This window comes from Gracilinanus agilis, chromosome 3 (assembly GCF_016433145.1).
Source record: "Gracilinanus agilis isolate LMUSP501 chromosome 3, AgileGrace, whole genome shotgun sequence".
Lineage (NCBI taxonomy): Eukaryota > Metazoa > Chordata > Mammalia > Didelphimorphia > Didelphidae > Gracilinanus > Gracilinanus agilis.
Genome location: NC_058132.1, coordinates 481,918,785 through 481,936,651, shown reverse-complemented (window position 1 = coordinate 481,936,651; position 17,867 = coordinate 481,918,785). Strand labels below are relative to the sequence as shown.

Sequence of the window (17,867 nt, the reverse complement as noted above, 5' to 3'; positions counted from 1 at the left end):
TTAAGGTAAAGGGCTTGAGCGAAATCCTTTGGGCCTCAAATGAGAAAAAGAAGGCAGGAGTGGCAATTATGATTTCTGACAAAGCCAAAGTAAAAATAGATGTGATTAAAAAAGACAGGGTAGGTCATTACATCCTGATTAAAGGCAGTATAGACAATGAGGAAATAACATTGGTCAATATGTATCCACCAAATGGCATAGCAACCAGATTTGTAAAGGAGAAACTGGCAGATCTCAAGAAGGAAATAGATAGTAAAACCATAATAGTGGTAGATCTAAATATCCCTATTCCAGATGTAGATAAATCAAACCAAAAAATAAATAAGAAAGAGGTAAGAGAGATGAATGAAGTCCTAGAAAAATTAGATTTAATTGATATGTGGAGGAAAATAAATAAGAACAAAAAGGAATACACCATCTTTTCAGCTGCACATGGTACATTCACAAAGATTAACCATGTAATAGGGCATAGAAACATTGCAAACAAATGCAAAAGAGCAGAAATAATAAATGTAACCTCAGATCATAATGCAATAAAAATAATAATTAGTGAGGGCACCTGGACAGGAAAATCAAAAACTAATTGGAAATTAAATAATATGATTCTCCAAAACCAATTTGTCAAAGAAGAAATCATAGAAACAATCAACAATTTCATTGAAGAGAATGACAATGATGAGACATCCTACCAAACTCTGTGGGATGCAGCCATGGCAGTACTCAGGGAAATTTATATACTTGAGTGCATATATTAACAAATTAGAGAGGGCAGAGATTAATGAATTGGGCATGAAACTCAAAAAATTAGAAAGCAAACAATTTAAAAATCCCCAGATGAAAACTAAATTAGAAATACTAAAAATCAAGGGAGAAATTAATAAAATTGAAAGTAAAAGAACTATTGAATTAATAAATAAGACTAGAAGCTGGTATTTTGAAAAAAACAGATAAAATACACAAAGTACTGGTCAATCTAATAAAAAAAAGGAAAGAAGAAAACCAAATTGACAGTATCAAAGATGAAAAGGGAGACCTCACCTCTAATGAAGGGGAAATTAAGGCAATCATTAAAAACTATTTCGCCCAATTCTATGGCAATAAATATAACAATTTAGGAGATATGGATGAATATTTACAAAAATATAAATTGCCTAGATAAATAGCAGAAGAAATAGAATACCTAAATAATCCCATATCAGAAAAAGAAATTGAACAAGCCATCAAAGAACTCCCTAAGAAAAAATCACCAGGGCCTGATGGATTCACAATTGAATTCTATCACACATTCAAAGAGCAACTAATCCCTATACTATAAAAATTATTTGATATAATAAGCAAAGAAGGAGTCTTACCAAATTCCTTTTATAACACAAATATGGTACTGATTCCAAAGCCAGGTAGATCAAAAACAGAGAAAGAAAACTATAGACCAATCTCCCTAATGAACATAGATGCGAAAATTTTAAATAGAATATTAGCAAAGAGACTCCAGCTAGTAATTAAGAAGATCATCCACCGTGATCAGGTGGGATTTATACCAGGAATGCAAGGATGGTTCAACATTAGGAAAACCATCCACATAATTGACCATATCAACAATCTAACAAACAAAAATCACATGATTATCTCAATAGATGCTGAAAAAGCCTTTGACAAAATACAGCACCCATTCCTATTGAAAACCCTGGAAAGTATAGGAATAGAAGGACCTTTCCTAAAAATAATAAACAGTATATATCTAAAACCATCAACAAGCATCATATATGCAATGGGAATAAATTAGAAGCCTTCCCAATAAGATCAGGAGTGAAAGAAGGATGCCCATTATCACCTCTACTATTTAATAAAGAGGAAAACTATGAATAAGTTAAGTGAACATAGAATAGTTTACTTGTCAGATCTCTGGGAAAGGAAAGATTTTAAAACCAAGCAAGAGTTAGAAAAAATTACAAAATGAAAAATAAATGATTTTGATTATATCAAACCAAAAAGCTTTTGTACAAATAAAAACAATGTAGCCAAAATCAGAAACAACAAACTGGGAAAAAATCTTTATAACAAAAAACTCTAACAGGGGTCTAATTACTCAAATATACAAGGAGTTAAACCGAATGTATAAAAAATCAAGCCATTCCCCAATTGATAAATGGGCAAGAGACATGAAGAGGCAATTTTCAGATAAAGAAATCAAAACTATCATTAAGCACATGAGAAAGTGTTCTAAATCTCTAATAATTAGAGAAATGCAAATCAAAAGGACTCTGAGGTATCACCTCACACCTAGCAGATTGGCTAAAATGAAAGAAGGGGAGAGTAATGAATGTTGGAGGGGATGTGGCAAAACTGGGACATTAATGCATTTCTGGTGGAGTTGTGAACTGATCCAACCATTCTAGATGGCAATTTGGAACTATGCTCAAAGTGCTATAAAAGAATGTCTGCTCTTTGATCCAGCCACACCATTGTTGGGTCTGTACCCCAAAGAGATCATAGATAAACAGACCTGTACGAAAATATTTATAGCCACGCTTTTTGTGGTGGCAAAAAGCTGGAAAATGAGGGTATGTCCTTCAATTGGGGAATGGCTGAACAAATTGTGGTATATGCTGGTGATGGAATGCTATTGTGCTTAAAGGAATAATAAACTGGAGGAATTCCAGGTGAATTGGAAAGACCTCTAGGAATTAATGCAGAGCAAAAGAAGCAGAGCCAGAAGAACATTGTACACAGAGACCAATACACTGTGGTAAAATTGAATGTAATGGACTTCTGTACTAGCAGCAATGCAATGACCCAGGACAATTCTGAGGGACTTATGGAAAAGAATGCTACCCACATTCAGAGGAAGAACTGCAAGAGAGGGAACACAGAAGAAAAACAACTGCTTGAACGCATGGGTTGAGGTGGACATGATTGGGGATGCAGACCTGAAACGACCACACCAATGCAACTATCAACAATTTGGAAATAGGTCTTGATAGATGGCATATGTTAAAACCAGTGGAAATACACATCAGCCATGGAGGGAGGAGGGAGCTCGGGGAGTGAAGGGGAAAGTAAGGGCATGAATTATGTAACCATGTTAACTTTTCTAAAAAGTAAATATTAATAAATGTTAAAAAAAATCTAGTCCTTTTTCCTAACTTTCTTACTATGGTGGCTGACTGTGGGTCAACTGCTGAGTGGGTAAGTGCATGCTGTTGGACGTGGACTACTATAATTTGGCATTATTCAAAGACCTATTGTGATTTTTTTTTCTTATTTAGAATTTTTCCACATAAAATTTAGGAATGGATGTTTAAAATTTTCATCCAATAGTTATTTTGGGGGGTTTTTTGGTGCTATTTTCTGATGATTTTAATTGGCTGTGATTCATATGCCTCATGCCTCAGCCATATAACCCTATGTGATTTCTTAGTTTCTTTCTATCCTCCTGAGTGGAGAATGTGTTTTTATTTTATATGAAAAGATTTTTAAGTTATTTTAGTGAAAGAAGTTTACTGCCTCCCAGAATCGAGATGAAGATGCCCATGGAGACTGCATGCTGATCCAGGTTCCTAAGAAAAGTGGATGTGCAAAATTTGAACTTTGGGAGGGTTAAAAATTCATTTGTCTTGTTAAAATTCATTTGTTTTGTTATATTCATTTGTTTTGTTTAAATGCATTAGTTTTATATGTATATATATTTTGTTGTGAAAGTAGGGGACTGCCCCCTGATTTTTTTTTAAAAAGCACCAAATATTTGGTTTTCTTTTGTCGTAAAAATTGTTGCCATTTTCCTCCTTGTATTGATGCATACACCTTTTATTTTATTGTGATTGTAAATTTATTTGTGTTTGTTATGATCCATTAGGGAAACTGGTCTGCCATATACGGATGATATTAGAAAATAAGTATTATTTTATTAGTTTAAAGAAGTAGAGAAGCTGGCTTGAGCAAAAATTTGTATTTCAAATAGAGCTAAGAGTGTTAATTTCAACTGCAGGCAGTTATAACCATTATTCTATGACAGTTACACTCTCTGGGTGTGGCATTCCAGGTATTAGCTTCTGGCAGCTGATAGAGCCACATGCAGGTTCTTTTCTTTCTCAGGGCTAGAGAAGGTAACATCTTTGCCGATCTCTACTTCTGTCTGAGTAAAAAACTTGAAGGAGTAAAGGGTTCTCTTTTCCAAATTGGGAAACACTATTCATTTATCTGTTACTGTTTATAGATTGGTTAAATCTGAAAAGATTTATCTCTGAAATCTCTGAATCTCTGAATCTCTGAAAAAGACCAATGTCTTAAAAGACCAAAGAAAATCTGGTCTTTGGTTTGGACTGTGAGTCTGTTAAGACTCAGGGTCTTTACTTGATTCTTGTGGAGACTCAACCAGCTAGCCTTGGTTATCTTTATAACTTAAAGGTGAAGTTAAGAGTTAGAGTGGTTGGGTTTTTTTAGAATAGTATAAATTTGGTTAGTTAGATCAGGGAGGATTAGCATGGCCTGTGAACCACAGGAGAAGCGGTTCCTTGTGGGACCTGGGAGTTTATTTGGGTAAAGTTAAATCTCTTAGAATTAGAAATCCTTTTTCCCTTATATTTATTTAAATAAATAGTTTATTTTTCATAAACAAGAATCTCTTCAGCGTTCCTTGAACCTGGCCCTGAAAGGAAGTTCATCTTCGAGCTTCGCTTCATTTACCACTGAATATACTTTGATAACATCTATCAAAAGTATCTGGAAACAATTTTGAACCTTTATTTTCTAGTTCTTTGTCCTTATTTTTGTGTCTCGCCTTTATTATTTTACACCCAAAGGATCACAGTGGGAATGTGCATTTTAAAATGGCTCTAAGTTCTGGGAGACTACACCTCTATGCAAGCCTTTTATCTTACCAAGTCAAAAGGTCTAAATTTCTTCAGTCAATCATCATATGGAAACCATTGTATCTTACTGAAGAATTAGAATTCTAGTCCACATCTGTTATATCTTTCACATTATGAAGCTACCAGAGTTCTTTATTACATTTAGCACAGGGTATCCTAGGCACTGCTAACTATGGCACTGCTACATAACTATAGGATAACCCTATTCATTTCAATCATTTATAATGATGTCTGTTGTATCATTAGCATTCGAGACCATAAAAGCATAATTGGTTTTTCAGAAAATAGCCTAGAATTAATTTTAGATTCTGTTCATAGTGTCCTTGCAAAAGCTAAAATTCACATCTACAATTTTAGATCCCTTCCACTTCTGCCGATATTGCTCCACATGTACACCTCCCTCACCACTTCCAATCTCTTCAAAATATACCTTTATAAGTTGGTGGAATGATCTATATTAGCTTGGTTGAAGATTTAGCCAACATTCTTAATGAACAGCACAAGGCCAATATATTTATTTGTACTTCTCCTTAATCCTAAAATTTACAGAAGAGTGATGCTGATTTTAAATCTGCCCACCTTTCCTAAAGGACATGATATAGCTCTCTTTATTGGGTACTCCTTTTGGTAGAAAGAAAAAAAAAACTTAGTGAAAGAAACAATTTTTCACACCAAGCCTCATATTATATCTTTCTGATATAATGCTTTTAGACTATTTACCTCAGGAGCTGTTGTATTAGTTGAACCAGAGGTAAAGTCTGTTTTCCAGCAGATTCATAAATTCCCGTATTAATGAGGTCTTTATCTAATGGAGTCCTACTCCGATGAAGTGTTGAAGCATTTGCTTCCTGTTCATCAATTTCTTTTTCCTTCTGAGCTTCTTTCTTTGCTTCTATATCCTATGACATAAAGAAAATAAATATCAATGTGTTCTAAATTAATAAGACTCTCAAGCAATTTAGGAAAGAAAATAGCAAAGTCAAATCACTCTGGATTTTCACAGCTCAAACAAGAAAACAAATTAAAATAAAATCCTGCTGTTTACATTATATTTTATAAAGATTCTAAATAATTCCTAAAGTAAATGAAAATTTAACAAATTTAACCAAAATCATTGAAGACAGAAGACAGAAAACAACTGTCTTGATATATTAGACCAAACTAAAGTCCAAAGTAAAGTGAGAGCCTCTACTATAAATACTTAGAAAAGTCATATCCTCAGTTTCTCCCTCATTCCTAACTCTTATATACATATAAAAGTTTAGTTCTCCTTAAAACTGAAGAATAAACTCTCTCGCTCAATATTACCATCTAGAAAATATCCCATTTCTCATTATTTCACTGACAATTCTCTCAAGAAATATCTGTATCTACTAACATACTGATCGCCTATCAACTCCCTTCTCTCAAATATTTTACTGAAAATGCTTTCTATAAGGTTACCAGTGGTCTAATTACCAGTTTTTTATCCATTCCCAAAAATGTTCTATTCATTTCCTAGAGATTATAACACTTATGATTCAACACCTACCTTTTGACTTTTACTATTTCTTCTTTCTTTCCCTGATTCCCAAATGTGAATAGATCTCCAAGATTGTCAGTAGCCCTCTTCTTTTCTCTATCGACCCATTCTGCCTCAAGATCTTCCATTCTCAAGGCTTCAATTATGCAGGTAATTATCACTCTCTAGTCACAATCTTCCTGCTGACCTCCAGCTCTACATTTCCAAATTCCTATTAGATATTTCTATTCATGCATTAAACTCAACATATCTAAAACGCAGCTCAATTTCTTCCCTTCCCATCATGAAATGAGCTACATATTTTCTCATTTTGCTACTTTTGTTAATGGAACCACTGTTTTCTTGGTCGTTCAATCTTGTAATTTCTTTCCTATTTTACTACTTCTTTCTTCCCTGACCCTCTATCAAGACAGTTACCAAGTACTGTGAATTTCTCCTTCAAAATCTCTCCATTCCCTTAAGTTTCCACTGCTACCGTCTAAATGAAGAATTTTATTAACCTCGCGCCTACACTATAGCAGTAGTCCTAACAGATCTTAAAGCCTCTTATCTCTTCCATCTCCCTGTTATCTTTCTTTGTGTCAATCAGATGCTCCAAATTTTTAATGGTTCCCTATTTTTAATAGGATAAAATATATATTTCTTATCCTTACACTCCTATTTTTTCTAAATTAAGCCCCAGCGCTTGAAATTTCCTAGGCTGCTCTCCACTAACTCTTGGAAGTATCCTATGCATCATCCAAAGTAAACCCCACTTTGTTCTTTTCAATAATGTTCTTCCTTACACAAGTTTTTTCTTCTCTAATATCTTCTTGCCAAATGTCATCAATTCTTTAAGGTCCAACTTCAAATTTCACTACCTTCACAAAAACATTTTTGATCACTCCAGTCAGAAGTTCTATTGCACTCTTCTGATTTTCCACAATAGATTGTCAGCTTCCTAAATAGAGCAAGCATTTCACATACCTTTCCCTTTTATCCTGTGCCCAATTTGTAGTCAAATATTTGCTATAGACAGAATAAATGACTTAAGTTATTAAATAAGTGTTTTTCAATGATGATAATTAGATTCCACACAAAGTAAAAATCTTTTCTGATTATGGTTTTTAATCCTTTAACTTTGTTTCCATAAAAAATAGTTATATATGCTCTTTTAGCAATATTTGACCAAAATAACATGAAGTCTTAATTTTTTTTAATTCAAGTAAATTTCTTTCTTATTTAACTCTCTCAATAATTATGAACTTATATCCTATGTTTTAAATAAAAAAGGGAGGCACAATAAAAGATAATCCACATGGCATCTGTAATTATGTAATATGAATATAGTGTACATTACTATCAAAATAGTAGAATGCTCACAAAAGACATACTACAGTTCTAATAATGGCTCTATGTGACATATCTAAATACTAAATTTATCCCAGGATATATAAAGGCAATGGGAAAGTTTGAAGAGCATCCTCAGAAAAGTATATGGTAAGACTTTTTCAGTAAATGCTGGAGATTTTCACCATTAAAAGGGGCTGCCACCACCTACTTGAGCACCATAAACACTGCAAGGATTTATAATTATATGATTAAAATTTACTTGTAATTAAAATAGTATTTAAGTGAGAAAATATTCATTAAAGATAATGCTGATAATCTCAGACCAAAACTTGGCAAAATATAATTTACATCAAATCCCTACACGTATTCCTCTCCCTCTTTTTTCATGGTAAATTAGTCTGTTCCTTTAAGGAGATGCCTAAGTGCTCTATAATTATCATTTGAACAGCAGACCAGCATATATAACCCAGCAAGGTTAAACTGAAACTGAAAAAGATATGACAGAACATAGAATATTTTTATATATCCCTCTTGAAAAATATAAATACTTCAAGGTGAAGGCAGTTTTGTGTAACTTTTTTTTTAAAGGGGTAGAGTCCTTTTCTTTTGCTTCTACTTATTTTAGGTAGAGTAATATATTTTATCTTTTGCTCTCTCTTCCTCTCTCATCTATCAGGGCCCTTATTTTTTCTGGAAGCCAAAAGGTTAAGAGATACTTCATTTTTCTAACCAACCAGCAGCTAAACTACACCCCAGAATAAATGGTCCAGCAGGTCCTTAGAAACTGTCTCTTTGCATTATTACATCCTAACTTTCCTGAAGTAGTTTCCAATGAAAGGTGAAGCTTCCACTAACTTTTGTCCACAATATTGTGAGTGTCTTCTCTCTTTTGAGCTTTAGTACTGTTTGCCTTTCTTCTCAAAAGGTCTATAATATATATGATTAATTATTAAAGAATGTTAAAGCTAAATTCTTTATGCAAAGTAGGTATCTGAAAAAATCTTATATTAAAGAACAATGATTTGCATATTTTTATTTGAGATAAAATTCCCTCGCTATGATCAATGTATTATAATTCTGTATGTTTAATAAACTTAAATTTTTGCTATCAAAGATTTGTAAAAGTATGAGACAATGAGTACAATCCACACCAATGACTACATTAAAAGATATCAAATTCAGTTATTTGAATAAAAAAGCACATATTCATGAAAGAGCTCTCTCTCTCACACGTGCACATACGTGTGTGTGTGTGACCATCTATTTTTCATATCAAAAAAAGTTGATTGCCACATTATACCTGGATTTCTGCAGTGATGGCAGCATTTAATGCAGACTCTAATCCTCCATCAGCCATCAAACTGCCCACCAGAAGATCAATCATAAAACGACGGCCTGCGCTTACATTCATGTCATTTCCTGAAACTTGAAAAAAAAAAGTAAGATAAAATGAAAATACATCCCTTCCCATAAGGGATGGGATGGAATTGTAAGACTCCTGATTCTATTATCTATTTCTTTTTTTTCTTTATTCCCATATCTATTTCCAAGCCTACCTGCACTGGGTAAGAGAGCTGAAAGAGCCCTTGCTCGTTCCTCTGCTGTTGGAAGCAGCACAGACCATCCACTCTGTAGTACTGCTTGGGCAGCTGATTGCACTGTGTTAAGAACTCCAGCATTACTTGCTAGTGTTACAACTGTCTGTTTCAAACTATTCAACAGCACACTTCCCAGACCCAATCCAAGACATTCCGGATCAACCTGGTGACTAATAGCAGCATGCAACTGAAAGAAAACAAGTTAATTTCACTCATACTTTGAACAATTAAAATGAAATCTACCATCAAAATTCTAAAAACAGAACAGAGGATAACCTAATTATATAATTTTAGCCTGGAAAAAAATGATGATTTATAATTTTATAACACAGCTTAGTTTAAATTCTTCACAAATTAATTCCCTACCATTTCTCTACATTACACACCATGAAGCTGGGACTTCAAAATCTAAAAAGCTTTGCCCAAGGGCATAAAGCTTTGGAACTTTGGAAGAATGCCTTGTACTTCAAATCTTTAACAACAAATCTCACACCTGTCCTCAAAATAATTTTAATAGCACTTGCTCATATTAACTGTTAAGATTCCCTCAATGTCATCTCCATAAAATCTTTTCTATACTTTTTTCCCATTCTCATTGTTAAGAATCTACTCTCACTCTCAGGCCATACATAGTTTTTGTTTTATGTCTCCTCATTGTATTTATTTTTGTCTACTGTATCTTCTTTAGACTATAGAATTACAGATTGAGTGTCATCTAATTCTCAGAACTCTCCCAGTACCTAGAAAAGTAATATGCACATATGTTTCGGATTGCTGCTGTGACAGGAATTTAATGTCTGTTAAGACTAAAGTAGAATAACCCTGATATAAAATACATCAAAATACCCAGGATTAAGTCAAATTGTGGGTCAAATCATATCCCTAAGTATTTCTGACATTCAAATCTCTAACCTTATCATAAACAGTCTATAAAATGGGAAGTCATGGCCCAGTATAAAGAACATAGAGGCTCACAAAGAGTTCAAATGCCAACTCTGTCACATTCCAGCTATATAAACTTAGGAAAATTATTTAATCTCTCTAGGCCTCAACATCTCTTTCTGAAAGAAACATATGTACATAAATATGTATATATATATGTATATATAAACACACACACACACACACACACACACACACACATATATATATATATAATATATATATATATATATATTATATATATATATATACACACACATACACTACCAACTTCAAAGATTTCCTGTGAAGGAAAAAATTTGCAAACTATAAGGAACAATAATTTTTTTTACAAGGTAAAAGAAAAGAGGAAACACTGTTTATGGTCCCAAATAGTATAATTAATTCAATTCAACAAATATGTGTCAACTGCAACTCCACATAGAGTGTTGTTTTTGATACCAAGAGCAACACTAACTTTAAACAAGACATGATTCCTGACATACTGGACTCAGGTTGGTCAATTATGGGATAATTAGTACATAGATAGAAAACATATTAAGTTGATTAAACAGTTGCAAAACCAATTACTACATAAGCTAAGCAGAAGGAGTTGGCATTCTAGGTATAAAGAAGAATGTAAAGAAATACAGAGTATCTATAGAATAGCAAATAGTATGAAGTAAGGAAGGAAAGATAGAGTGGTACCAGACAGAAGAAAGCTTAGAATGTCAAGCAAAGCAAAGATTTTTACTTGGTAACCAAGAGATACTATAAAATATTTTGAGTATAAAGTAATATAATGAAATGTGTGCACAGAAAAAAAACCAATATGCCAGTAGTGAGGACTGCTAGGATAACGAAGAGAATAGAGGCAGGAAAACATAAAGCTATAATTCAGGCAGTCAGAAATGAAAGCATATACTAGGCAATGACAGTATCTATATAGATATCTATATATGATATATATATTTTTATCTATATATGATATATATATTTATCTATATGATATATATATATAAATACATATCTATTTAGCACATTTCTAAATATCTAAATATCTCAACATATCTAAATAGCTCAAGCAACCAGAAAGATCTATGTGAAAAAACTGAGTTTCAAGAAAATGAAATTAAATAACATGTACTTAAAACAAAAATTGCTTGGATTTTGCTTATTCTGTGAATGCAAATTTTAACAGGATTAAATTTGTATTACTATAGCACATCAGAGCAAAAATTAGAATACTCTGTATATTCTTGCATTCCTCTGAGTCTTTACTTAAGTGACCATATAAGTCACTGGACTGATTTCTATAACTTATCGAAATACTTTAGAGTCCTATATTGCAGTTAGACCTCACGTTGGAAAACGTCTCTTAGTAATTCATACAAAATGTTAGAACCTAAAAAAGTTCTTCGATTACTTTATAAACATTCTTAAGCATATCTCAGTAGATTTTGGGGAAAAAAAACAATAGAAGATACCTGAAGTCTCAGAAGGTTCAATGTTGCCACTGCCATACATTCTTTCTCCTGTGGTGGTGGCCAGTCAGACGTGCCATCCATTCCCTCACTTACTTGTCGTAACAAGAGATCCAACTGTTCAAATGTCATTGGACAGACATCCACCACAAAAGGTACACGTAGGCCAATAGACCACTCAGAACAAGAAGACCAAGCAAAACTCTATACATGAAATTAAAGTACCTAAAATGAATCTCCAAAAATCAACTCAGTGTGCTACACAAGTCACAATAGATTGTAAATATTAAGGACAGTCATTATTTAATGCTTTATCATTACAGCTGTCATTTCCTAAAATCATTTCCTCCTTTATCCTTCTATTTTTCCCCAAATGAAACCCAATTGCTAAAATTCTCTAAAACTTCCTATCTGCCAGGTTTGTCTCCCTGTTATCACTGCATCAGAGATGTTTAACCTTTTTTGTATCACGAATGGACCCACCTTTGTCAGTCTAATAAAGTCTATGGACTCCTCAGAATGTTTTGAAATGTGTAAAATAAAACACAATAGGATTACAAAGGAAACCAATTATGCTAAAATATTGTCATCAAGTTATTTTTTTAAATGAGTTCATGGGCCACAGGTTAAAAAGCCCTTTTGTAATCTCTCTTCTACACCTTCTCTTTCCTTCAATCTCTAGGTGTCACAGTCCTTACTTTTTTTTTTTTTTACAACCCTTACCTTCTGTCTTAGAACCAATACTGTGTATTGGTTCCAAGGCAGAAGAGTGGTAAGGGCTAGGCAATGGGGGTTAAGTGACTTCCCAGGGTCACACAGCCAGGAAGTGTCTGCGACCAGATTTGAACCTAGGATCTCCCGTCTCTAGGCCTACATAGGGATTTTTAAAAATTCCACTCTTCAACTCGAAAATGCATTATGGTGGCAACTAGACCATGGATGATAAATTAGACTTCTACATTCAAAAATAAAGTAAAAAATACATCTAACAATTAGCATCCCATGAGTACCCAATATGAAAGTAACTTTTAGATCAGTGGTTCCCAAACTTTTTTGGCCTACAGCCCCCTTTCCAGAAAAAATATTATTTAGCACACCCTGTCACATACTATCATCGCCCCCTTACAGTTATTCACCGCCCCCAAATGCACCTGTGGCCATTACTGCCCCCACCCTGGATCACTGCAGTACCCACCAGGGGGCAGTTACACCCACTTTGGGAATCACTGTTTTAGATGATAATTTGAAATTTAAAATAACTAAAAATTTACTTGTTTATGAGGTATGTATGAACAATATAATTGATTTCTACTCCTTAAGCACTAAATATATTCTTAAAATGAAAATAAAATTGGTATTTATTCTATCATAAAGTTGCCAAACAATCAAGTAAACAAAGCAGACAGCATTGATGTGAGATAATCTAAACTGCTTTTGAACTTCTGAAATAAGACATGTATGTTTCTAAGAGTTTTATTTTAAAAACCTGCATTAGGCTAAAGGTTAATAAATGTTATGAATTTTATTCCTTAAAAGAAAATCATAACTAGTTGAAGGCTCTAGTGACAAACTAACAATTATTATTACAATTAATATTAGTCATCACTAATAACATTCCTACAAATAAACATTCTTTTTTAGTTGCCTTTATTCACTCTATTTCATCTAAAGACAAATATCAGTCAATAATAACATCAGAAATTACTTTTTTAATGCATTCTATTTCTTAATCCAGTGAGTCATTCACTCTGTCTATAATAAAAATATGAACATAACTTCCTAATTCCCAGTCCACAATCTAAGTGGCTTTTAGATAACAAGAATGGTAAACCTTCATTTTATTCACATAAGTTGCCTAACAGAATATCATAAATTTAGAGGCAAATATGTCCAAATCCAAAAAATGTTATTCTAATTTACTTTAAAATCTATTTTACTCTACGTTAAAAGGCAATTATAATTTGTATCAGTTAAATGATTAATATCTTTTCTTCTATTCAGGAAGAGAACCAAATAGTGGATTAATATAGATAAGATGCATCTTCTTCTTACTCTTCTTTAATAATTTTTTTTAAGCTGAAAAGTTCTATTGGTTACCTGAGCAGGACCGCAAGCAATTCCAACTATATGTTTTGTATCCAATCCTGGCAATGCAGTAGGTTCAGGTTTGGTAATTCGAAGGGTGTCAAAGTGCTGACACTGATCATTGCTCCCCCAGCTATGAACCTCACTATCCTCAGTAAGTGCTAAGCAGTGTGTGGAACCAGCAGCCACATCAACTACTTTTTTACCTATGAGGCAAAAAGAATTTCAAGTTATCTATTAATCATAAAATTCTGGTAGCAATAAAAATAACTTAAGAGTATATCATAACTGCTTTTACAGTTAAACTGTCTTCTATGCATTTGTTAGCATGATCCTCTCAATAAATTTAAATAGATACTATAGAGCATTATTGTCCCCATTTTAAAGATAGGAAACTTTGGTTCAGAGAAGTTAAGTGATTTGACGAAGGATGCACAACTGAATTCAATAAATAAAAGCACCTTCTTTTTGAAGAACTTCATGTTAAACCCTACTGGATACTAATAGATAGTATTGCCAGCCCTTACATTAGAATCTTGTGGCTCTAAATACAATTATTACAGGAAGCAATCTCTCAAGAAGTCAGATATAAGAAATCAGAAGATACTTAAAAGTAATATAAGTGTGAGTCAATGATTTATTATTTAGTAGGATTCATCTAGATTTTAAGGGTACTGCTAGGCTTTAAATCACATATGTTGCTTATAAGCTATAAATTTTAAGTGCCAATAATCTAAACAGTGAATACCAAAGAAAAAGGGAAATGTTAAGTTCACTGTCCCTAACTAAGCTTTTCTCTGAGGTAAATGCTTGTCAAATAACTTTATCACTTCTTTTCTACTGCTGTCACATCACTTCTCAAAAGGAACTTTTGCTTTTTTTAAGCAAACTCTTTCAAAGAAATTCTTTTTTCCTGAAATATATTACTGAAGTCAGCCAAAAAAAATTCTTTTGGGAATCATCAGTAGTGTGAATGAGTAAATGTTAACAAATACTTTAATTTATAGGTGGCAGAACAAGAACAACACAAAAAGAAATTCCTAAGACATTATAACCTTCCAAACCCAACTGGTACTAAAAGGCTCCCAAACAAAGACAGTAGAAGCTATGCTCTAGGCCAGGGGTTGGCAACCTTTTTGGCCGTGAGAGCCATAAACGCCACATTTTTTAAAATGTAATTTCGTAAGAGCCATACAGTGCTCACAATGCTCGCTCCTGTAACAGCGCCTGAAAAAAAAATTGACTTTATGGCTCCTGCAGAAAGAGCCACATCTGACCCTCAAAAGAGCCAGATATGGCTCAAGAGCCATACGTTGCCGACCCCTGCTCTAGGCACAGACAGTACAAGCTAATCAGAAACATCTATAAAACACAAGTAAAAAATGACAACAGCAAAAGAAATCTGAAGACCCAAGAATAATGATAGGTTAGTACGCTCAAAAAACATAACTGATGAAATATGTTTACTTAAAGAGAAAAATAGAAAGGGGAGAATATCACTGCAAAGTTAATCAAGTATGCTGTACAAGTAAATTACAGTTCAATTCAACTAACAATTTTTAAAAGATCAACAAGGAGAAACAGAGTACTCAGACAGGCAGAGTTCCCACCCTCATGGAGCTCAGTTGATGAGTATTCTCTAATATATATATCCAGTACCAAATCCTGCATGATAAATGCATAGAGGATAACAGGCAAAGTATTACTTGCAAGGTCTGAGGAAAGGACAAAGTAATGCATTTGAAAAATTCAAAGAATTTTGTGTAATACACAACTATTATTAAAAACAGTATAAATATGTTTCTTTTAAAAATAATTGTATATTGGTTAGAAATACTTAGAAGGAATTAAAATGCTTCATTCTAAATAAATGTCAAATGTATGTATATAAATTATATGTATATATTTTCATATACACATGCAGTACTACATTTAATTTTCTTTAAAGAATAATTTTTACTTATTTTTTTAACACAGGGAGCCTAAAAAGCATACCATAATGTAGCACCAGTCACTATAAGAATCTAAATTTGCTTGGTTGATATTTCTATCATATTGTGGATACCTGCAATTAACAATGATGAGTGAAGGCTTTAAATCTATAAATGAAGAGAAATATAAGTTTTAGTTAAAAAATATTAAAGCCTTCCCAAAAAACTATCAAAGAAACCAGCTCCCTCATTTTTCTAGCTAAGGAGTAGAGGGAAAAATGAACACAGCAATCACCTTGCTTTTTATTTTGCATTGCACTGACCTTGTAAGCCTTCTAATAGTTTGGGATATCGAACATGTTCCTCTGTTCCATGCCCAAGCCTCTGATTGTCACCTTTTCCCCATGAATAAACTTGACCATCTTTCGTTAAAGCAACAGAAAACTGACTCCCACAGCGTACTTTAACAACATCAAGGTCTTGAAGTTTTTCAATCAGTTTTGGTGTTTTACAACCGTCACTACCACCTCTTCCTAGTTTTCCATAATCACCATCACCCCAAGACCATACTTGACCTGGAAAAGAAAATATGGTACTCATTTCAAGGAATATTACATTTTCATAATCATTGAGGATAATGACATATCAAAATAGCAACAAATTCCTAAGAAAACTGGAGTTATTTTAGAAAACCTAGCCTCACAATGCTTCACATATAAAAAACTGGCCATAAATATTAAATTTTGTGATCTCTAATTTACAGTTAATTCAAAATTTGCATAGAAATGAAAGGTAAATGAAAAAATAATAGAAAGTTCACTTGACTCTTATCTACTTTGACTTCAATTGAGTACTATTTTAACCAAAAAGAAACTGAGTATCACTAATATGAAAATACAATATATTTCAAATAAAAAAGTAGATTATTCTTTCAGAACACAACTTAGATTCCAAAATATTGTGAATGATAGGCCAAATTTATTAAGAGTAATTTTAATGTAAAATCTTGCACTTTGGGGGAGAAACAGCTACCTAAGCAGCTATTCACATAGAGGAATAAATCTTGGATATTTTAGTAGTATTAGGCAACAATATGATATAACACTATATCCTAATCCTTCCCCCCCTCAAAAAAAAACTAACAATCACTGGTTTATTAATTAAAAAGTATGAAGTCCTAGAAAATATCTGCAACATTATGTTCAATTCTAATCAATATATTTATATGCGTATTGTTAAATGGCTCAACAAGTTGAAGCATATCCAATAAGAAGTAACCATGAAGGTGAAAAGTTCGAAGAGCATATCATATGAGACATATCTAAAGAAACAAGATGTTTAGCCTAAAGGAAAAAAGAGACCAAGTTCTTATTGTTTATATGGCTCTTTTCTCCCCACTTTGGAGTAGGGAGAGTGAATGGGAAATGAAGGAGGCATGGAAAAGAAATATTACAGTCATCAATTATTTGAAGATTGCCAACCCAGAAGAGAAAAGGCAGGCATTGTCTCTGACACTAGAAAATAGAAATAGAAGAATAAAATTACAGGGATTCTGGAGATTTTGGAAACCCAATTAACCTGATTCTGAATCAAATAGTATTTAAATTTCACAGTTAGCAACAGAAACTTCACAGTAAATGGTATAAATTCTCTTTCCTTTTTAAAAACTTTTTAAAACTCTTAGAATTGATACTAAATATTGGTTCCAAAACAGAAGGACACTAAGGCTAGCTAGCATTTAGGGTTAAGTGACTTGCCTAAAGCTCACCAAGCTGGGAAGTGTCTGAGGCCAGATCTGAACCAAGGGTCTTCCATCTCTAGGTCTGGCTCCCTATCCATTGAGCCAACTGGCTGCCCCTAAATGGCATACAGTTCTAGACTTTATATGGAAATCTTTTGAAATTTTCTTTAGTCCTACACAATAAGTCTTGGAGTCCTGAAAATCACAGATGTTAAGCCATCATTAAATATTGATTTCCCACTCCACTGAAATTGGAAATGGCAAGCCATTGTCTCCTTCCTAAAAAGTAACACATTAGAAAATGTCTGCACATTCCTACAGTTCTAAGTATGCAAAAAAAAAAAAACATGAAATCCTATAAAGTATCTTAAACACAAAATTTTCA

At 33.1% G+C, this 17,867-nt stretch overlaps 1 protein-coding gene across 1 annotated transcript in view; it reads right to left on the bottom strand.

Annotated features, from left to right (window-relative positions):
* The window catches only part of HERC2 (HECT and RLD domain containing E3 ubiquitin protein ligase 2), a 243,202-nt gene that overhangs the window by 134,014 nt on the left and 91,321 nt on the right, over positions 1-17,867 (bottom strand). The window contains exons 15-20 of the mRNA XM_044669288.1: positions 16,065-16,316; positions 13,823-14,016; positions 11,729-11,929; positions 9,279-9,507; positions 9,023-9,147; positions 5,589-5,767 (exon numbers count right to left, since the gene is read on the bottom strand). Coding sequence (XP_044525223.1) covers positions 5,589-5,767; positions 9,023-9,147; positions 9,279-9,507; positions 11,729-11,929; positions 13,823-14,016; positions 16,065-16,316 — 1,180 coding nt within the window. The remainder of the gene's footprint in view (positions 1-5,588; positions 5,768-9,022; positions 9,148-9,278; positions 9,508-11,728; positions 11,930-13,822; positions 14,017-16,064; positions 16,317-17,867) is intronic.